Genomic DNA, 22,199 nt, shown 5'->3' on the forward strand with positions numbered 1-22,199 from the left:
GGTGAGGTGCCCCCAAAGGGCACCAACTGGCTAGATTGTAAACCCCCAGAGGGCAGGGCTGGGGCTGAGTGTACCTGTGTCCCCACGGCACCGGGTGCACAGTGGATGCTCAATAAACTTGGTGAACTAGAGAAGAGGGTGTGAGTGAACACTGTGTGCTGGACCCCGCCCAGCTGGGTTGACTTCACTCCCACCCCAGGCCCCTAGGTTCACTTTTGAGTATTTATTCCACGAGAGCTGGTGCTTCTCAGAAAGACAAATGTGGCCAGCGTTCCGGAGTGGCCAGGAGCAGGCAGAGGAGGAGGGGCAGGAAACCCCGGCCCATGCCCACCCTGTCAGCTCCAGGTTCCTCCTTGTCTATAGAGCTTTGCATCAGACACAGAGGACAGGTTTCTTGTCCCCACAAACAAGGACTTTCGGGACAGGTTTAAACCAGGTGGGAATTGGTGGAGGCCCCTCTTTTGCCTCTTCTTGCATCTGAACACCATCTTGGTCCCCAGGTCTATGACCTGTGCTGGACTGGTCCCCCTCCAGTTGCAGGGCAAGCAGTCGGGAAGAAGGGTGAGAGTGGACAGACCAGTGACTCACAGGGGCAGGTGCTCTGGGGGACCTGAGTCGGGCGGTCAGCTGGGAGCTGGCATGCTAAGGCACGCGCGCCTCTGGGCCTGAGGCAGAAGCCAGAGGTTCTCAGCTGGGATGAGCAGGAGGTGCCAGGGGCTTGGCTGGGGCCTTGGCTGGGGCTCCCCACGGCCTCCTCCATAAGCCGTGCAGGCACCTCCTCCTGGCAGCTCTCTAGCTCAGGACCCTCCCATGGCCCAAAGTGAGCAGGCAGTGGCTCTTTCTGTGTGGGAGGAAGGCTTTTCTCCTTCCAGGACTGGGGGTTGAGCCACCGCCTTGTGTGTGGTAGGCAAGGGCTCTCTGGAGCTCACATGGGGGCATTTTATGGTCCCTAACAAGTCCCGCATGTCGCTCAACAGTCAACCTTAGGATGCCTGTTCCAAGGCGGTTCCATGACTGGATCTAGTTCCTGATCTGAAGGAAAGGCCCCCATGTCTCCCTCACATAAAACCAGTGGGTGAAACAATTCTGTGACCCAAGGACCAACAGAGCACCGAGCTGTCTGGGAACCATCTTTGCTGGAACGTGCACTTCTGAGGAGACAGGCCCCCACCTGTTCCTCTGGCACTAGGTAACTGGGAGAGGTCAAGCCCATCTCCACAGGCATGAGGACAAACTGTGGGTTGCTAAGAAGAACTCCTCCCACAGGCATTGACAAGCTTGGCTGCCAACCCGTGCATGGAGGCTCCTGCCGGAGAGTCTCCCGGTGGTTCACCTGGGACCGGAGCAGAGTGAACCTCGTCCGCTGGAAAATCTGGAAGAAACTAAGACCTTGTGGCATCCCTAAGCCCTACCTGTGCGTTCGGATGTCCCCTCTGGAGGTGACAGTGGCAGAGAGTGGGCCTTCTCGTCTCATGTGCAGCATCTGTAGCACCTGTGGCCATGGCTAGATTGGCAGAGTGGGAAAGGTCAGTGGTCTCGGTCAGGGAGGGTCCAGGGGTGGCCTTGCCATTCTCAGGGGTCTGGAGGCCTCTGCCCAGGCACACCCCCAACATCAAGGCCGCTTTTATTTTGTTACTAGTCACTTGTCGGAAGCACACCAGGCTGGTAGAGCTATTCTAGAGAACTAATCCCGCCATGCCATTACTTCCCTGGTGCTGGGGATGGAATTCCGGGCCTGGCGCAGACTAGGCAAGAGCTCTGCCGTTGAGCTGCATCCTCTGCCCCCTGGCTTTAGTTCTGAAGTGGGTCCCTGGACTGTGGCTGTGTCTGGGAGCAGAGTGTGCCTGGGTGAGCGCATCCCTCAGGCTGGAACTTCCTTTCCCAGAGCTGCCCGGGCATGCGGTGTGGGAAGAAGGCCGCCACCCGCCGGGGGGGTTCCCGGTGAGTAACAGTTTCGCTCAGGGTTTCAGAGGCCCTGGCAAGGCCCCAGGCGCTTAGAGCAGCTCCAATAAAACAGGAAGAATGGTTTCAGGAGCGTGAGAAATGCGCCCGGGGACGCGCCCTGCGCGCGGGGCGTCTTGTCACCAGAGTCCCACTGGGAGGCAGCAGGGAGCAGGGGCCTGATGGCTGGTGGCTGAATGAGGGGCTCCCTGGCCCAAGAGCTCGGCGGTAAAGCAAGAAAATTCCAAACTGAACTCCAGAGCCGCCCTCTTGCTGTTGGGTAGGTTAGGATTTTTGAGGAATCTCCGGGAGCATAGGACAGGGTGGTCTTAGAGAATGAAGAACCAGCCCGTGCTGGTGGCACCCACCTGCAGTCCTGACTACTCGCGAGGCTGAGGCAGGAGGCTCTAAGAGCCCAGGAGTTCTAGGCCAGACTTAAAGAAAACAAATCTAGAACCATCCCAGGCCGCAAAACTCAAAGGCAGCTCCAGGTTTTGTGGGAACTAAATTGTAAAGTCCTCTGTAAGGAAATCTAACATAAAAGGATGGCTATAAACTCCTAAGTGTGAAAATGAATATTCAGAATGAAAGGAATGTGTCACATGAAATGGGCGGAGCTTGGCGATGCACGTGCCATCCGATTGGTTTCCCTTTGAGCAACTGACCGGGCTCCTTTCCACGGGAATTCTTCCTGGTGACATGCCTGGTCTCCCCTCTGCCCCAGAACATTCTGTACTCTACGTCTGTGCTCCTGGGTGGCCCCCACTCTTCATCAACAGCCACAGGATAAGGGCTCTCCGGCGGCCTCCCCTCAGGCTGTGACCACGTGTTCACAAATGTCCCCATCCTTTGCGGTGATGTTTTGGTTTGTGTTATTCCTTGTCCTTTCTATTTGGTCAGCTTGATAAATTCAGGTTTCCAGAACTGCCGGGGGTTCTCCTGTCTTGCATCTGAGTCAATAGGGGGACCTACACACCTGAGGCCAGGTGAGCCTGCTTAGCGAAGATCCACCTGGGAACCAGGGTTGCAGGGGCTGGGGCCGCGGGCAGGGGGAACCACAGACACAGTACAGGTATAGCTAAGGTGCCAGAATGTACACACAAGCCAAAAAAAGGGAGCAGAAGAGGAAAAAGGAACAGAGGACGGAGTGGGGTGCCATGACACTTGTGATCCCAGCAACTCAGGAGGCTGAGGCAGGAGGATCACAAGTTGGAGGCCAGCCTCAGAACTTAGGGACACCTTATCTTGAAATAAAAAGGGCTGGGGGTGGAGCTCGGACGTAGAGTGCCCAGGGTTCCATCCCCAGTACACACACACACAAGTACATATAATATGATTCCATTTACAAAAAGTTTTTAAAAGCGGACAACGTGAGTAGCACTGGAGGTTGGAGGGCTGCCCCTTGGTCAGGGAGACAGGCATGAAGCCAAGCGGTGCTGGCAACGTTCTGATTTCTTTTCTCTTTTGCAGAGCTGGAGATGGAGCCCAGAGACCTGCACAGGCGAGCAGGCGCCGGCCGCCGAGCTGCCCCTCCAGCCTGGCTCTTCTTAAGGTGGGGGCTAGTCACATGTGTCTGCTCGCTTGGCCAAACCCTCGCCAGCGCCTGCGAGAGGCGCCCTTTCCTGTGTGAATGCTGTACTTCAGGAAAAGGGTTTAAAAGGAGTCTGAGCAGACTCCCCTGCACCGTTCTGGGGCTGGAACCCTGGGCCTCGTCCCTGCTGGGCAAGCCCCTACCTTGGAGCCCAGCCCCAGCCCACGTGGTGTTGGTGCCTCTCTCCACTTGGGTCAGCCGCAGAGCTGCTGCAGGCCCGGCTTCAACCGGGCTGGCCTTTCATGGAGCCAATAGTGCCAAGTGGGAGGGGACGGGGACTTGAGAGTGTATGTCCAGGAACGCGGAGTGACTGTTGTGGAGCTGGGCGGGGGAGAGACAAGAGCATGGGGGGCGCTGGGCTGGTGGGAGGGGCGGGCTCAGACAGTCACCTGGCCACTGGCTTCGGAGAGGCTGCAGTTACTGGCAATGACAGGGTCGAGGAGATGCGGGACACAGGGCTCTTGCGATGTCGATGACCGCGGCCAGGCGCGGGAACATGCACCACGACGTCAGGCGGGCTCCCTGGACTGAGCAGCCAACTGGTCGGGAATGTTGGTGGCACTTGGCTCAGGCCCTTCCCGGCTGGAGCTTAGTTACCGCAGCTGCTCAAGAGCAGGTGGGCAGGGCACCCCCAGCAGCTGACCCGGTGGAGGGTGGCGCTCACCCAGCTCCCGGGGGCAGCTGACAGCGTGAACCAGAGCCCCGAAGTGAAGTGCATTCGCCTCTGTCCCCAAGCTGAAACCAAAGGCGTGCCCAGGAGGTCAACCGGAGAAGCCCCGCGGCGGGTCTTCGGGTGGACACCAGCCAGCCAGGAGGGCCGGGTGAGCGGGAGCGTTCTTCCACCAGGGTCTCGGCCTCGGGCACAAGGGGCCGGAGACTGAAGCTGGGCTTTTAATGAGAAAGGGGCGTGTCCCACCATGTGCTGGGACAGGGGTCAGGGGTCAGGGGTCAGGTGCCAGAGCGCCTGGTCCTGGAGACGGGCGCGCCTGGAAAGGGGCCCTCGCCCACGCAAAGGACGTGCGTGGGGAACCTGGGCTGACCCACTCGCAGACCGCCTGCTTGTGGGTGGGGGTTTCCTGTGCAGAACAGCTCCCTCGCAGGGTTTGTAAAGAAGGAAGAAAACAAGACAAAGAGAGAGGTGGAAAATGCTCTAGAAGATTAAGGAAGAATGAGGACACCGTTTCTGGGAAAAAACCGGTTAGAAATGTAAAGAATAGGGCTGGGGAGATAGCTCAGTCAGTAGAGTGCTTGCCTTGCAAGCACAAGGCCCTGGGTTCGATCCCCAGCACCGCCCCCCCAAAAAAAAAAAAAAAGAAATGTAAAGAATATGGGTGGGAGAGTGTAATTAAGTGGTGACGCATGAGCTTAGTATGCATGAAGTTCTGGTTCAATCTCCACCACCAAGAAAAGAAGAAAAGAAAAGAAAGGTAGAGAGTCTTATATTCCTACAGTGGAATACTATACAGCAATAAACATAAATAACAGCTGTCTGCCACACCACTAACATGGCTAGTGACTGGTCAGCTTTAGGGAGGAGGAGGCTGTCCAGGAGGGGCAGCAGGGGCGCTTGGAGTGATGCTGTTTTTCTTGATCTGGGGAGTGAATTTTATTTTATTAATTTATTTACTTTTTGGTACTGGGGATTGGACCCAGGGGTGCTTAACACTTAGCCATATCCCTAGCCCTTTTTTATATTTTATTTTGAGACAATGTCTTGCTAAGTTGCTTAGGGCCTTGCTAAGTTCCTGAGGCTGACTTTGAACTCACAATCCTCCTGCCTCAGCCTGAAGAGCAAGTAGGATTACAGGCATGAGCACGGAGCCCAGCATCAGGCAGTCATTTGAATGGATGCATTCATTTTCTGGTAACTGATTGAATCATGATTTGCAGTTTTTTTGCTTGTTTGCTTTACTACAAATACTGTGTGTAGTAGTTAAGTTGCTAGTGCCTAGCACAGGACCTGGTCTAAAAGATGCTCAGCAGTATGTGCTGGGTGCACAGGAATGTTAGCCATTCAGTAGTCACAAGGTCAGCTGCCATTTGTTAAATTTCATATGCACCAGGCCCTCCCTTCAGTGACTTAAATTAAAAAAAATTTTTTTGGGGGGGCACTGGGGATTGAACTCAGGGGCACTCAACCACTGAGCCACATCCCCAGTCTTATTTTGTATTTTATTTAGAGACAGGGTCTCACTGAGTTGCTTAGCACCTTGCTTTTGCTGAGGCTGGTTTTGAACTCGCCATCCCCCTGCCTCCTGAACCGTGCACCACTGTGCCCGGCTAAAGTGTTGACTCATTTAATCCCCATGAAAACCCTGTGAGGAGCACCTGTAAGCCTAGTTATTTGGGAGGCTGAGGCAGGAGGACTGCAAACTTGAGGCCAGCCTCAGCAACTTAGTGAGACCCTTTTACAAAAATAATAATAGTAATAATAACAATAAAAAGCTGGGGATGTAACTCAGTGATAGAGCAATCTGCAAACTAGACTAGACTGCAAACAAAACAAAACAAAACAAAAATACTTCTGTGAAGTAGTTACTATACTGATCCTCATTTTGCATACGAGGAAACTGAAGCCCAGAGCAGTCAAGGCACTTACCTAAGGACACACAGCTTGGAGGTGGGTTTGTGCTACCCTACTGCTGAGAGAGAGGGTAGCTGAGCGAGCCTGACCGTGGAATGGACACCTGAGGTCTCACCCCAATCGCGCAGGAGTCTGGCTAGAAAGAAGACCTTCCTTCCCAGGGCTCCCTGGGCTGCAGGACCGGTGACTCAGGCTCCCGTCCCTGCGTGGGAAGCGCTTGCTCGGCATACCAAGCTCTCAGCACCTGGGCCGGACTCAGTGAAGCCTTAACGAGGAGCTGCGCGGAGCCGGGTCCTCCGGTCCTTGAGAAACAGCCGCACCCGCGGTCTGTCATCGGATGTGGTCTCTGTGGTTTTTGTCGTGATCGCGGAGTTCCGGCTGGAATGCCAGCGAGGCGGGCAGGAGCGCGGCTAGAGCCCGGCTGCGCCAGGCCCTGGGTCGACCACCAGCTCCGCCCCCGCGCAAACCAGCAAGGCGGGAACCATCCCGCTCGGGAACAAGCCCGAGCCCCGAAGGTGGAGCGGGTGGACACTTACTTCGCCCCTAGGTGGCGCCACAGGGCCACAGTCTCGGCCCAGCGCCCGGCAGCTCACAGGAGAGAAGCCCAGTGTCCAGGGCAAGGGGCGCCCTGAAGCTCTCCTCCCACCACCCCATTACCCTGCAGGTGCCAGGGCGTGGCTGTACTTCCAGACTTAGAGTCTGACCTGCTCAAAGTCAAGCCGTGCTTTCTAAACGCCTCTTCCGGAGAATGGAAGAGCCTCTACCCCTGCCCTCCACTCCTGGTGTTTTCCTCCCCCACGTAATGACCCGGTTATCCTTGGCCTTTCCTCTTGGATTACAGGTCCTGCTTTCAAGTGGATCTTTTATTAGTTTTAGATTTCTCTGAGGTGGTTCCTGCTGGGGGCAGAGCACGTGACTCTGAACGTCAAGGTCGGAACCAGCCGGGTAACAGGAGGTCAGGGTCCCTTCTCCAAGCAGTGCTTGTGTTGGGCCCTGAGATGTCCTTCATCCCTTTGGGAATGGAGGGCTACCCTGCCGCATTCACACAGGTTTCTGGCAGGCAACTGACTCAGGGTTTGGTGCATTGAGTTCATCGCCAGCATCCACCAACTCTGGAGTGGAAGAGCGCAGTGTTAAAGACTAGCATTGGAAGAAACGGAGGAGCTATGTGAACGGAGGGGCCGGCCCCTTCTGCTGGCTGCATCCTCTGCCTGGCCTTTGGGGGCACAGGGCAGGCCCTGTGGAACCCTGCAGTGTCCTTCTCTCCGGTGACTCTGGGCTTGAACTCCTCCGTCTTCCAGGGTTGAGGCCATCTGAATTCCTTGATCAACCCTTCCCTGCAGCCTCCAGACCCCAAGGCAGCCAGGACTCACTCCTGGGATCACAAAGTCTTTTCTCTGTGCTGGGCCCTGTTCCAAATGTGCTCATTTGTTTATTCTTTTGTACAATATAATTTTTTGGCAAGATTTTCGTGAGCTCTAATTCACATACCACACGGCCCACCCTCCGAGCACTCTAGAACATCAGCCTACTTACTCCTTAAGCCCAGCCATGGACAGGTGCTAGGGGCTCCCCATTTCTCCCAGCAAGGGAACCAAGGTACAGACAATTGAGTGCTAACCTGGGGCCACACTGCCCCGTGTGGGGCTCTAGTCCTGCACTGGGCCATCCCTCTCTCTGGTTAGCACACCTCAGTCCAGAAGGACTCCTGACCCCACAGGCTGGCTGAGGCTGCCCGAGGCTGCCCAACGGATGACCTTGAAGGGATGCTGATGTAGGTGGCTGGATGTCCCTCTCTGGGCTCAGAGGCCCTGCTCTCCACGACAGAGCAGCAGCAAGCCCTGAGATGGGCTCTGTACCGGGGAGCCCTCAGCACCTGGAGCCCTCCTGTCCCCTACCTTCTGCCTCACCCCATACCTGGGCCTGGGTCACCCTGACAGTGCACAACTCCAGGCTGACTGTTCTTGGGGCACATGCCCCAGGTTCATTAGGCCTTTTCTCTCTTTTTTGGGTGCTTGGGATTGTACCCAGGGGAGCTTAACCACTGAGCTGCATCTCCAGTCCTTTTTTATATTTTTAAATTTAGAGACATGGTCTCGCTGAGTTCCTTAGGGCCTTGCTAAATTGCTGAGGCTGGTTTTGAACTTGCGATCCTCCTGTTCCAGCCTCCTGAGTCACTGGGATTATAGGCCAGTGCCACAGTGCCCAGCTTATTACAGTATTTTGTGAAACCCTTTTGAAAGCATATCTGGGTGCATCCATACTCAATATATCCTACACATACCTAATTGTGGAATTGCAGATCAAATGGAGTGACCATTATTCACTTTAGTAATTCTTTTCAACTGTTTTGCAAAGAGGATATGCTGGCATTTTAAATCTGCTCATGATATTTTATTATGTTCAAGACGAAAGTACGTACTTTTAAGCACTGCCCAACTTACAGGCTGAATTATAAACTTATGCATTTTATCTCCTTGATTTTTTTTTTTTTTTGGTACCAGGGAATGAACTCAGGGGCACTTGACCACCGAGCCACATCCCCAGCCATATTTTGTATTTTATTTAGAGACAGGGGCTCACTGAGTGGCTTAGCTCCTCACTTTTGCTGAGGCTGGCTTTGAACTCGAAATCCTCCTGCCTCAGCCTCCCGAGCCCCTGGGATTATAGGTGTGTGCCACTGTGCTCAGCCTCTTTCTTTCCCGCATTTTTATTGGTGCTTTATAGTTGTATGAATTGATGGGACTTGTTCCATATCTGTACATGCAGACCATATAACAATATAACTTGGCCAATATCCCTCCCCAGCACTTTCCCCCTCCCTCCCTCTCATCCCTTGGTCCCTTTTCTTTACTGCTCTCCCTTTGATTTTTAGGAGATCCACCCCACCTCTCTTTTTCTTTTTCCTCTCCAGCTTCACATATGGGAGAAAACATACAACCCCTAACCTGAGTTTGACTCATTTCGCTTAACGTGATTGTCCTAGGTCCATCAATTTTCCTGCAAATGCCATAACTTCATTTTTCATGACTGAATAAAACTCCATTGTGGATATAGCGACTTTTATTCCCACCATCTGTGCACGAGTTCCCATTGCTTCATATTCTATACTCCATACTGACATGAAAAAAAAATAAATGACCAGATGATAATGGTACAAAAATATACAAAGTGAAAGTAAAAACCTTTTCCCCAAAGTTTACCATTATCAACAATTTTATAAGTATCCTTTCATAAAAAATTAGAAAAAAATTATTTAAACAATACATTCAAAGTGTTTTCTAAATTTAAATTTAGTTTTATTTATATAACTTTTTTGAGATGAGATCTTGCTGTGTTGCCCAGGCTGGTCCTAAACTCATGGGCTCGAGATCCTCCTGGGTCAGCCTCCTGAATAGCTGGGACTATAGGAGCACTCTCTCTTTCTTGATTAGGCTGTTCATAACACTTTTATTGAGCACCATGTGCTAGACACTCTTCTGGGAGCCTAGAGGGGCAGGAGCAAAGGTCCTGAGGCATGCCTGGCATACTCAAGGGAGGCCAGAGTGGCTGAGCAGTAGGTGAAGTGGGCAGGGACAATCTTGAACCCCACAGTGAGAAGCCATCAGTTCTAGATGTATTTTGAACGTAGAGCTTGCAGGATTTACTGATGGTTTGCACGAGGGACAGGCAAGAAGGGAGTCTGGGAGGACTCCTGGGCTCTTGGCCTCAGCAAGTGGAAAGAAGGAACTGCGAGGCTCGGAGCTGGGGGAAGACCAGAGGGGAGCCAACTCTGGGGCAGGTCAGGACCTGACGAGCAGGAGGTGGCTATTACAAGGCCGGAATGGGAACCGGTGCAGGCAGAGTATGTGCATCTGAGCTCAGGCCCAGGCTGGGCTGGCTAATTATTGTGTAGATGGGAATTAAATCACGAGACAGGGTGGGACCTGGGGAGTCCAGGCACTGCTGGGCCTTTCCAAAGTCCTGAGAGAAGAGGGCAGGGGAAAGAGGCAGCCATGCAGAGCAGACTGAGCAGCACGGTCAGCAAGAGGGAGGAAAAGTGAGTGAGGGGGTCCTGGGAGCAAGGGAGAAGTGCTTCCAGCAGAGGGGGCAATGTGGCCGAAGGCTGCCAATCAAGGAGGTGACTTCTCTCTAACAAGGGATTACTGGGTTTAGCAGCTGGGAAGGAATTAGAGACCTTGTTAAGTGGAGCAGTAGAGACAGAAATCAAGATGGCACGGGATCAGAGGGGCCTGGGAGGAAGGGAGGACAGGTGTGGGCACAAGCAGCTTTTTTGAGAAGTGTTGCTCAAAGTGAGGGACAGACATGACCCAGTAGCTTAGGGAGAGAGCAGAAAACAATCCGAAGGTGCAGGTGAGAGACTGTGGGAAGAGAAATCAGGGTAAACCCATTAGTACTGTAGCTAAAATGATTCACAGAGTTTTAGCTGAGGGACCCCCCTACCATGATATCCTTGAAGGCAGGGCAATCTCAGAAATAATTGTCCCAGGGCACTGTTTTCTCTCTGTGGAATCAATTCCTGGGGCTGAACTGATTTAAAAACAAAACAAAACAAAACAAAACAAAACAAAACAAAACTTCTTTTTTGTAGTTATAGATGGACAGAATGCCTTTGTTTATTTTTATGTGGTGCTGAGGATGGAACCCTTGACTACCTGCTATCTGTAAAATGAATAGGGCAGAAGGTACTGTCATGGGCCAAAGGATAGTAGCACCCTTCCCTAAATGCACAGGGGTTGTTTGAGATCTCTTTTGCCCTCTGATGAGGGCCAGGCTCTTTAATCCTGAACCACGCAACCCATTGCTCTGATCTAGGAATTGCTCTAGTCCAGTGTGTGGCCAAGTCAGGCTTTTGTCTCTCAATAAAGCGTTTAACTCTCTGAGGCATTCTCTCCTGGCCTGCACACCTACATTAACAGGGTAGGGCTTCAGTACATCCTTGCTACTTTGCATTTATTGCCTGGGAAGGGCGGTGGAGTTAAGAGAAGTTAGAGAAGGGAAGAGACCCAAGAGGAGGAAGGTCCTAGTTTCGCCTGGTATGTGCAGTGCACGAATCACATTTAATGCTCATGAAGGTCAGGGAGGCGCATGTTATTACTCCCAGATGTCAGATAAGGAAAGTGCCTTCTGACTCAGGACTCTTAATGGGAAGTGGTATTTAAACAGGTTGATGGCCCTTGATGTTTGAGTCACCTTAACTCACCCTGGAACAGATGTGTTTCCGGCATGCCAGGCAAGGCTTCTACTACTGAGCTACATTTCCAGCCCTGAAGTGTACTCTTGGGGCTGGGAGCTCAGTCCCTGGGAGTTGCCGATCATGCCCATGGGCTGCCCTCACGCTCTGGAACTGCAGGAGCCACCAGGATGAGGCACATCTCTTCCAGAGCTCCTGGTTTGGCATATATGGGTTGTTCAACTCGTTCTTGGGAGCTTGAGTTTTGTGGGCTTTGTTTTCTTAAATATGACTACAAATCTATGTTCAGCGTAGAAAACATGGAGTAAGGCAGCTGCACAGGAAGTAAAGGCGTTATGCTAGTATAAAGGGGTGACCGCCTCTCCCTCCTTCGGTGTCGCTCGACAAACTGCGGGCTGCTCAGGGCAGCACGTGCATCCCATGTTGTTGCTGGAAGCCTCCAGGATGCCTTTCTGGAGTCCGGTCGGGCGTGGGGTCCGCCGCGCCCTCGGGTCGGGGGCCCGGCGGGACACTCCGTGCTGCTGCAGCAAAGGCCCATCCCAGCTAGGAAAAGGCCTTCCGTGACCTCAGGCTCTTCTGGGGGCACCGCTGGGGCGCGGGGGCAGGGCAGGCAGCTCTCGGCCGCGTGCCGGCGCTCGGGCCCTCCCCGCTGACCTCACCCGGAGCCCGGCCCGGCGCGGGCAGCGAATCGCCGCGAGGCGCAGGGAACGCCCCGCACTCGCTCGGCCGCTGCGCAGGCAGGCAGAGCCCGCGCCCGCGGGGCTCCGCGATTTGCCTACCGGCCGGCGCGCTCGAACCGCCTGCCGCTCGCGTGCCCGCCCCGCACCGGCGCCGCGCAACCGCCCCCGAACCTTCTGGAAGCGGCGCCCCCCGGCCGCCCCCGCCGCCGCCAGAACCCGCCGCCTGCGCCGGCGCCAGCGGCCTTGGCGGCCCGCGGGGCGGGGCCAGCGCGGGGGCGGGGCCCGCGCGGGGCGGCGGCGCGCGATTCGCCCCCGGCGCGCAGGGCCCGCCTCGCCGGCCCCATGGCTCCGCCCCCGCCCTCCCCCTCCATGGCGCCGCCCGGGCTCATTCATTCAGCGCCGGGCCCGCCGGACACCTGCGCTCTGCTCCCGCTGCCTCCGGCCGCCCCCGCCGCCGCTCTCGCTGCCGTCGCCGCCGCCGGCATGTCGGGCCCCGCCGCCGAGACGCCGTCCGCCATCCAGATCTGCCGGTAAGACGGCGGCGCGCGGCCCACCCGCCGCGGCCGCCCCCAGCCCGGCCCGGCCCCCGCCCGACGCTGCCGCCCTGCCCCGCCGGCCAGCGGCCCTCGCCCCCGACGCCCCCACCCACACCCGGTGCGGGCCGAGCGGTGGTCAGCCCTCGCCTCCCGCGCCGCCGCCCGGAACCCCTTCCCAGGCGGGGATGCTCTTCGCGATGCTGCGGAACCGGGCGGCGCCGTCGGCTCCTCCCACCGGCCTCCGGGCCGCATCCCAAGGGCGGTGTCCGCGGTCACCCGGCTGTAGGGTGGAGGAAGCGGGACAGGACCCGGCCGGCGACCGGCGGGGGCGGCGGCAGCCCTGGGGCCCCGCCCGTCTCGCCGCGCCCTGGGCCCGGCGCCTCAGCCCGGGCTCCTGCAGGGTTCGGGAACTTCCCCGGCCGTGGTGCAGTGCCGAGCGAACCTAAGCCCTCAGAGGTGCATGCAGGTGCTCGGCCGTTCGAGCCCCTGTGGGAGGGGGCTGCAGATCTACCGTTTCTCAAGTGCACTGCCTTGGTTGTGGGGAGAGCAGGTGTTGAAAGGAAGAACAGATAATGCTCTTTATTTCCAACAGTTCACTGCTCAGGAAAGGAATGAGTGGTGCATGGGCCTGGAAGCATCTTACACAATAGGGGCAAGGATTGTTGTCATAATGCTCCATTCCCCATCCTTGCCCCACGGGGTCCAGCGTAGACAAATGCTGAGCCCCAGAGGGAGTTGGAGATCATGAGGGAGCTGGTTTTCCCATAGGAGGTGGGGAGGGCAGCTTCAAGGTTACTCTGCGCCTGGCGGAATTGAAGCAGAGGAAAACTGGCATTTGTGCGTTAGCTAAGTAAGAACCAGGAGTCTCGGCACTGTGGCGTCCTGCATGCACCACCTAGTGAGAATTTTGGGGGTGAGTGCCTCAAATGCAGAGGTTGGGCATTGCACTGACCTTGGGCCCAAGTGGTGCCCACGTGGGGCAGGTTACTTTCCCTGTGAATGTTACCATTTCCCTGGAAGCTGGGCATACAGCAACTAGGTAAGTGGAGCTGCTTGCTCCCAGTTGGGTCTTCTGTCCTGGCTGAGATTCTTTTCTGACCTCAAGTTAGTTTTGATTTTTCTAGAGGGGGGAGATATTTGGGGGAGCCCTGATTAATTTTCTTTGTTATGGGCTATGTGGCTGTCCTGGTCCCACTCACTCCAGCCCTCTGGGGCAAAGGTGATAGCAATTACTGATATTTGGACGTCGCTGGACCTGGAATCAGGTCTTCTTATCAGGCTGATGATTGGGGACGAGGGGGACCTTGGGCTTCATTGTTTACAGAGCGCCTTTAGCTGTCTCTTCTCACTTAGTTTGCCCAGCTTCTCTGGGAGGTAGGGTGGTAGGGATCTCCACCCCTCCTGCTGTGTAGAGGAGGAAATTGAGTAACTCAATAAAGTCATCCAGCTCCAGAGCTCTGGAGGCAGGTCCCACCCAGGTCTTCTGATTGCAGATCAGTGTTCTTTCCACTACTCTCTCAAATAAAATACTGATCTAAATCTACCTGAGAAGGGCTGGGCTTTAATTTACTTCATCAGGGTGATGACTCGCAGTCAATGGTACTTTTTTTCAACTAGCTTCTAACAGCTGATGGGTTTTTCTGTAGCATTAGACATTTGCATAAATTGACAGGCATATGTGTGTACCTTTTCTTACCCATTGCTCCTACAAAGTTGCCTCTTACTGCCTCAGAATGACAGATGCATATCGTCCCTAAGTGGCAGCCTTGGTGGAGGGATATAGGAACAGGATCCTGGCTGAGGTGAGCCTCAGGCAAAGAACATGAATGCCAAGGGAAGGGAGCTGTGGAAAGGGTGGCGATCACTCTGGCTTGACCCATCGAGACCCCAGGATGCTGGAGAGTGGGTATAGCCTGGTAGGGAGCCCTTTAAGGACATCTGAGCTGGTACCTGAGTTGAAAGAGGAGCCACCTGGCCTAGCTCATTCAAGCCATGAATTTTAACAAGACTTCACTGGACACCATGAGGACAAAGCCCTGGGACGGAAGCTGAGGAGTGGAAAATTTAGTCTGCCTGCCTTGCCGGTGGTCATGGCTCAGAAGGGCAGGATGCCAGAGTCCCCACCATCCTAGAAACTGGGTTGATCATGTGCTCTCAGAAACTGTTGAAGGAATGGGGGCTTCAAAGGCAGGTGCGGGCAGGGGTTGTAGGCAGTTCTGCACCCTAGGCCTGAAGGAGGGGTGGATTTGGCCTCTGCCCCATGGAAGCCAAGTGACCGGAAGCTTGCTGCTTAACCTTTGAGCTCCCGACTCCTTGTGGGTAGTTTTGAGTGCCTGCTGCTGGCACCTTGCAAATCAGTGGAAGCTCTTTATGTGAAAGGAGGGATGCTAGCTCAGGAGGCTGATGGTGAGTTCCGTGCCCAACTTTGCCTCTAGCAGGCACACTCTGAACCTCATTGGACATCAGTGTTCTTATCTATAAATTGGAAATCGAGTAGTGCCTGTCTTGTAAGTATTGTGAGAAATGATTTCTGGTCCTTACAAACATGAGCTCACACAGGAGAGAACCACAGCTTTGTCCCCTCCTCATTTTGAGCCAGCCCAGAGAGATGACAGTTAGCCCTCCCACAGCCATGCCAGAGGAGGGGGGCTTGGTACAAGGGCCCAGCAAGCTCTTCACCTCGGAGCCTGTTTGTGGGGAGGTGCGTGACTCTGCGGTTGTTTTGCTTGTCCTACTCTCATGCAGATATACAGGCAGTACCCAAGAGCCACTGAGTACCTGCCCTGGAGCCTGGGTGTCTCAGACATGCCCGTGGACGTAGTTGAGTGGTCACTTTCAATGTGTTGTGGGGTTGGAATATTTCCTCTTGGGCTCTATCTTTGGCTTTACAGTGGAATTAGTGAAAACAATCTGATTTACAGAGATCACACTCAGCTAATATATTCTGGAACAGTCCATAAAATAGTGCACAGAACTGGCTCCCTTCCTGTCAGGAAGTGGGGACCCTGGTGAAGATGCAGTCTTTTGTCTGTAATCCCAGGACTCTGGAGGCCAGCCTGGGCAACTTAGCACGACCCTGTCTCAAAAAAAAAATCATGGGGCTGAAGCTCAGTATAGAGTGATTATCTGGCACATGGGCCCTTGAGTTCAGTCCCCAGCACTGCACAGACACCACCTCCACTGCCACCAACTGTGAGGTTAATGTGCCTGCATTAAAACACAGCTATTTTAAACAGGCAGTTCGCTGAACTGGGACATGTGTACACCTGTATGATAACCACCTGCTTGTAATAATATTTCTATTACCCTGGAAAGTCCCTGTCTGCCCCTTGGCAGTCAGTTCCTTCCCCATCACTGGCCCCTGCAAACAGATCCGTTTTCTCTTGCTCCAGTTTTGTCTTTTCTAGAATTTCATATTGGCGAACTCATGCTGAGCACTGTGTGACCTCACTTGTGTGCATGTAGCTCTTTCTCTGTGTTCCTGGTAGCCTTCCATTCCCTGGGTGTTGAAGCTGATTGCTCTCCTCCCCAGGCAAGGAGCATTTGGGCTTTCTCAGCTTTCAACAATGGTGAATGAGGTTCACAAATTAGACTTCAGAAAGTTTAGGACATAATGGAGAAAGTATGAAGCGTTCCTTGATAGTCGATGATATTAAGGACTTTGCATTATGTATTTTAGGTGGGATCATTCTTTTGCGCTGTGTGCATGTATGTATATATGTATGTATTTTTAAGACATGGTCTCACTGTGTTTCCCAGGTTGGCCTCTTAACTCCTGAGCCCAAGAGACCTTCCTGCCTCAGCCTTCTGAGTAGCCGGGACTGCAGGTGTGCACTTGAGCCTGTCTGTGTGCGCAGGCACGCCTGTAATCCCAACCACTTGGCAGGCTGAAGCAGAAGGATCACAAGTTTGAGGCCAGGCCAGGCCTTTTTAAAATAAAAAATTGGGGCTGGGGAGATAGCTCAGTCGGTAGAGTGCTTGCCTTGCAAGCACAAGGCCCTGGGTTCGATTCCCAGCACCGCAAAAAAAATAAAATAAAAAAATAAAAATAAAAAATGGGAAGGACTTGGGGTATAGTTTGGTGGTAGAGCCTCCTGGGTTCAGTGTTATCTTTTAGAGGGAATGCTGAGATGTTTACAGATGCCAAGCTCTGAGGTCTGGGGTCTGCCGTGCAATTCCTGGCATGGAAGAGTGAGTGGGAGCAGAGAGGAAACCGGGGGGGGACCAGTCGGTTGTTTTAGGAGTGCAGGATGGGGACACGGCTCGCCCCCCTCCCCCTCTCCTATAAGCCTTTGATGCTTTCTACAATAAAGGGTTAAAAAAAAAGAACAGATTCTGAGTCCTCACCCCAGACTCGCATGGGATGGGTTGGAGGGGAATCCCATCCACCCTTTCCTCCACCTCCAGGGCCTGCCACACTTTCTCAGCCTCCCTGCCAGACCAGGACCTCTGCACTGCTTGGCAGCATGCCAGGCCTGCTGTCACCTGTGGTACCCATGCACTGAGGGCTTTTAACCCAGGTGGAACCTGTACTTCTGCTTGACAGAGGCCAGGCCAGGCCAGGCCAAGTGGAGTCTGGAAGATGGGGCTTTGGAGGGTGGCTCTCCTGTCCTGTCCCACAGATGGGCGGTGCCCTCTCCCTGTCTCCTCCTCTCATTTGCTCATGACAGAGCCTGGGCTGTGTGACTTCAGGCCGAGTCACGAATTCCTTGTATCACTGGGCTCTGGAAGCTGATCCGCCAGTTGGGCCACCTACCGGTGGTAGAGGAAGAGGGAGCCCAGCCAGATTTCCTTTGGGAGCCCTGTGGGATCAGGACGCTCACTACTAAGCCGGCCGGTGGACGAGGAGCTAAGCTCTGCCCAGGGGATGCTGGGTAAACCGTGGAGCCTACTCACTGCAAAATGAAGCTGCTGGCTAGGGCCCTTTACCTCCGGCAGCTTGGGAGGCAGGCTTCCTTCTGGAGACTGGTGACAGGCCAGAAGTGTGTGTGGCCTGGGGAAAGATGCTGGGCTTCTGTCCCGGCTTTTGGAACCAGGATTGATTTTCTGCAGTCCCGACCTTGCATCACCAGAATGGGAAGGTAGGATGACTGGCAATACTTCATGTCCAGGAAGTGTCCTGTGCCCCACCCACCCCATCCCCACAGAGAGGGAGAGTCCATCCCTGGGAGTGAACGGTCGGGACTGGGTGTTGGTGAGTTGCCTGCTTTGTGTCTTAGGCTGTCATCCTTAGTTGAGACCTGACCTGCTCTTCCTCCAGGGACCAGTGGAGGTCCCTGGGCTCCAGGCCCAGCAGCCCCGAGGCTGAAGGAAGCTGGACCTCTCCCCCTGAGCCAGTGTCCACACCTGCACTCTTCAAGCAGCTGGCCCAGGCGTCTGGCCGCCGCCTGTGTCTGCTCCCCCTGCCCCCAGGTGGGCCCAGAGGTTGAGCTGTGACTGAGGCCAGAGGCTGTGGGAGCAGGGGCACCGTTCTTGCCTCCAGGCTGATCCTCAGTGGTGTACCCAGCGGCTTACAAAGGGCTTTTGCATGTTTTATTTCTCTTAAGCTTTGCAAAACTTTGCCCAGTTGGTGTGGATGCTGTAGGGTCACCCCCTGCTGTGCAGCTGCGGTGGTGTTTCTGTGTGAACATGCCCTCAGTCAAGTTTGCAGGGGGTGATAGTCTTTTGTTCTCTGTCATGGAGCTCCTGTAACCCCCACACCCCAGTCTCCAGAGTGACAAGCATGTCTTTGTATGCTAATGAATGACGGTGGCCCTGCCCTAGGCAGGGTTAGAAGATTGGAACTTCCCCCTCCCCCGGGGAGGTTGGGCCTAGGGTTGAGTTAATCACCCGTGGTCAGTGATTTGGTCATGAAATCTTCATTCATAAGAAGCCCTAAACTGGGACTGGGGTCAGGCAGGCTCAGAGAGGCAGGAAGCTCTGTGCCCTTACCTTGCCTCTGAGTCTTCCCTTTGTCTGGTTTCTGGGTTTTGTCCTTTATAATAAACCTGAAATAGGAAGCGCTGTCCTCATCTGTGAGCTGGAAAACAACATGGTGCTCCTCAGACAGCAATAATAGAAACAGCTCGAAGAGCAACAATCGAGCTTGAGGAGGTGCCCCTGGGAACTCCTCATAACCAAGGGTTGTCACCCCTGGGACTTGGGACAGGTGTCCAGGGGTCTGCACTGACTTTGGGATTTAGTGTTGGCAGTGAACTAACTTGTAGGACCCTGGAGTCCCTGACCCCACTTCTGGTGTTTGTTATAAGAAGTGTGGTGGGTTGGAACAGCTGTCCTAGGAGTGGACGTGCCGGGTAACACTGGCTATTCACCTTTCCACGTGCCTGTTGGTCATTTTCTTTTCTTTGGGAATGGTCTAGTCAGGCCGTTGCCTGCTTTTCCACTGACTGATTTGTTTGTAAGAACAAATTCTAGATACATATTCTAGATACAAGTCCCCTTCCCACATACAATATTTTTCAGTTTTTTCCAGTTTTTAAAAATTGCATTGGGTTGATGTTAGAGCCCTGCCCAGCGTGTGGAGATGCTGGGTTCCGTCCTCAGCACCTTCACCTGGTGAGGGTGCTTCTGTCCCCGTCTTGCTCCCCAGGTCCTGGTGGCCCCCTTGCTGCTTTTGGCTCTGAATTGACTAGACTAGGGATTTCATGTAGGTGGGACCATGTGGTACCTGTCCGTGGGTGAGGGCTCATCTCACCGTGCATGATGTCCCCGAGGTTCACCTGTGGGTAGCATGTCTAGTGTCCTTGCCTCGGAAGGCTGAAGAGCTTCCACATGGACTGCCTTTCACTCATCGTCGCGAGCAGTGAGAGAGGAATCGAGTTTGGTTCCAACAAGTGGATTTTATTCACGCAATGCACGCTCAACATTCCTTAAAATAGCAAATCACAAATGCGTTGAAGATTCACTCCCTTGTTCACCTAGAGTCCAGTCCCCATGGACTTACTCAATGCAGCTTCTCTTAGCCAAGAAGTCAGTCAACAAGACCGAGGGGACTCTTCTCAACCGTAGCCTCTCTCAGCTCCTCAGATGTCTTTGGATGTCCTCGGGTGTCCCATAAGCCAGAGCCTGGGTAGCAATCGTGTGACGGGAGAGGTGGTCAGTCGTCTGGCCTCGGTGACAATGGTCGATCAACAATCAGTGATGGAGTGGACAGCAGCCGGGCAGTCAGACAGAGCGACATGGAGTCCTCTGGTCACAGTGCTGCTGACAGTTTTCTCCAAAAGTCCAGGGGTTTAAGTAGTGGTTTTTCAGCTGAGTCATGCTCTGGTCTTCACTGATAAAGACCAGAACACGACTGTACCAGGAGCCCCGCTCACATCATAGATAAAGGTTCATATCGGCTTTGTTCAGGAGTGTTGTCCTGCCTCACAGCAAGTTTGTCACCAGGCGCCTTTGTTCTAGTTTTACAAGTCCAGGCAAATACCAAATACAGCTTTTTATTACTACATGACACAATTACAGCAATTTCTGTTATTTCCTTGTCTCATTACGCTCATCCCCTCCTGTGGCTGGACATGTGTGTTGCCCCAGTTTTAGCCACTGTGAACTTGAACACTCATTGGGACCTCTCTGCTGAGACCCGGTTGGGTTCTTTAGGGTGTACACCCAGGAAAGAAATCCTGTGGCCGGGGCTGGGCTGGCTCAGTGGTGGAGCACTTGCCTGTCATGTGTGAGGCCCTGCTCTTGAGCCTGCCCCATGGCCCTGCAATCTGGATGGGCATCTGAGGCTTAGGCAGATCAGTTTGAAACCAGCTGGGGAGTTAGCTCTCAGAGGGGAGTGAACGATTCGGGAGAACGAATTTTTTTTTTAATTCCCAGTGCTGGGATGGAACCCCATGGTAGGCAGGTGCTCTACTTCTGAGCTATACTCAAGTCCCTTTTTATTTTTTTATGTTGAGACAAGGTCTTGCTAAGTTCTGGAGGCTGGACTTGAATTCGCCATCCTCCTTCCTCAGCCTCCTGAGTCTCCTGCAAGAATGTGTGCCTGGCTAATATGTTTTGTGTTTGCAAAACAAATCTCCCACCCTCTCTATGGGCTGTGAAGCCAGGTGCCCTGGTGCCCTGGGGGCTGCAGCCCGGTCCACCCCCACAGTGCTCATCTCCAGGAGGCACAGCAATTGCACCTTTTTTTTTTTTGGTCCTGGGGTTTGACTCCAGTGGTGCTTAACCACTGAGCCATATTCCAAGCCCTTTTTAAATTTTGAGACAAGATCTTACCAAGTTGCTCAGGGCCTCACTAAATTGCTGATCCTGGCTTTGAACTTGATATCCTCCTACATCAGCCTCCGGAGACATGGGGATCACAGGTGTGTGTAGTCGTCCACCTTTTACAGATGGGGAAACTGAAGCAGAAGTAACCAGCCCGGGTCAGTAAGATGACCGGAGTCCAGTCTCCCTGGAGCTGAACTCTCTGGGCCTCGGCGCCTGTCTTGACCCCGGGCAGGGGCAGCTGACGTGGGTGGGGGGCAGGTGCAGCCCAGGGTCTGTCCTCGGATGAAGGGTGAAGAAAGTGTGGCACACGCACACAGTGGGGTTTTATTCAGTCATGACAGTGAGGTTGTCATTTGCAGGAAAATGGAACTAGAGACCATCACGTTAAGTGGAAACGCCAAACTCCGAAGGTCGAAGGTCCTATGTTTTCTGTCAGGTGTGGAAACTGGAAAGGAAAAGAAGGGGCGTGGAGCTCATGAAAATCAAAGGGGAGTCAGGGCGGCGGGCCTGGCGGGGCGTGGGCCGCCTTGCCCTGCCCTGGTGTGCAGGCCTGGCTGTGTGGGAACAGGTCCCATCCTGCGCACAACTGCAGGGCACCTGTAAACGTGGGAAGAGGAAGAAAAGAAGTATGAGAAGAAAATGTAAAGGGGACAGGTGGCGGCGAGGAGGGGTCCAGGGCTGGGAAGAGACTGGACGCCCAGCTCTGGCTCTCAGTGGCCGGGATTGGTCAGAGGTTCATGTGGCCTCTCCACTGGGTGTGAGCCTGAAGCAGGTGCAGCCTGGCCTGGGGGAGGCCCTGTGGTACCTGTGCCCCCAGAACCAGTCTCCTGGAGCCTGGGGAGGCGCGCGGTGTGCCCTGCTGTCCGCCCTGCTGTCCCCAGGGAGAGGCCTGGACTTCCACCCCCGCCCTGTCTTGCCCTGGTGCGTGTCGTGGGGAATGTTGACAGCGCCCACACTTCATCTCCTTTCTTATTTTTTAGAATATTTTTAGTTGTAGATGGACATGATATCTTTATTTTATGTGGTGCCGAGAATCGAACTCAGTGCCTCACACACGCTAGCCAAGAGCTCCACCACTCAGCCCAGCCCCAGCCCCGTTCTTCTTTCTTTTAAAAAACACAGTGCACAGGGTCTCACCATGTGGCCCAGGCTGACCTTGAACCCTGGCACAGGAGTTCGGGATTCTCCTGCCTCAGCCTTCCAAGGAGCTGGGACTCTAGGTGCCTGCCACGTGTTCAGCCTGTTGCCAGACTGAAGATTTCATTGCCTTCTGATTTTATTTCAGCCCCAGGCCAAAGATTTCATTGCCTCTTGGGTCCCCAGGCGCTGCCTGGGCAGGCTTTGGCCCGCGGGGAGGGGGAGTGCTGTAGCTGGTGGCCCTCGTCCCCGCAGGACCAGGCTCTGCGTGTTCCTCTGCGACCTCGCTGCTCTGCTGGCCAGGTGTAGCTGTGTGGGTCTCGGC

The 22,199-nt window shown here is 54.4% G+C and overlaps 1 protein-coding gene across 2 annotated transcripts in view; it reads left to right on the plus strand.

Annotated features, from left to right (window-relative positions):
• Positions 1-12,259: 12,259 nt before the first annotated feature.
• The window catches only part of Acot7 (acyl-CoA thioesterase 7), a 76,225-nt gene continuing 66,285 nt past the window's right edge, over positions 12,260-22,199 (plus strand). Inside the window, exon 1 of one of the 2 annotated variants that reach the window (XM_047542516.1) lies at positions 12,260-12,520. In XM_047542516.1, the coding sequence (XP_047398472.1) occupies positions 12,333-12,520 (188 nt within the window). In that variant the 5' untranslated portion in view covers positions 12,260-12,332. Of the gene's footprint in view, positions 12,521-17,280; positions 17,608-22,199 lie in introns of those variants that run through there. The other variant, XM_047542520.1, reaches the window with a different exon arrangement.

Source organism: Sciurus carolinensis, chromosome 1 (assembly GCF_902686445.1).
Source record: "Sciurus carolinensis chromosome 1, mSciCar1.2, whole genome shotgun sequence".
NCBI lineage: Eukaryota > Metazoa > Chordata > Mammalia > Rodentia > Sciuridae > Sciurus > Sciurus carolinensis.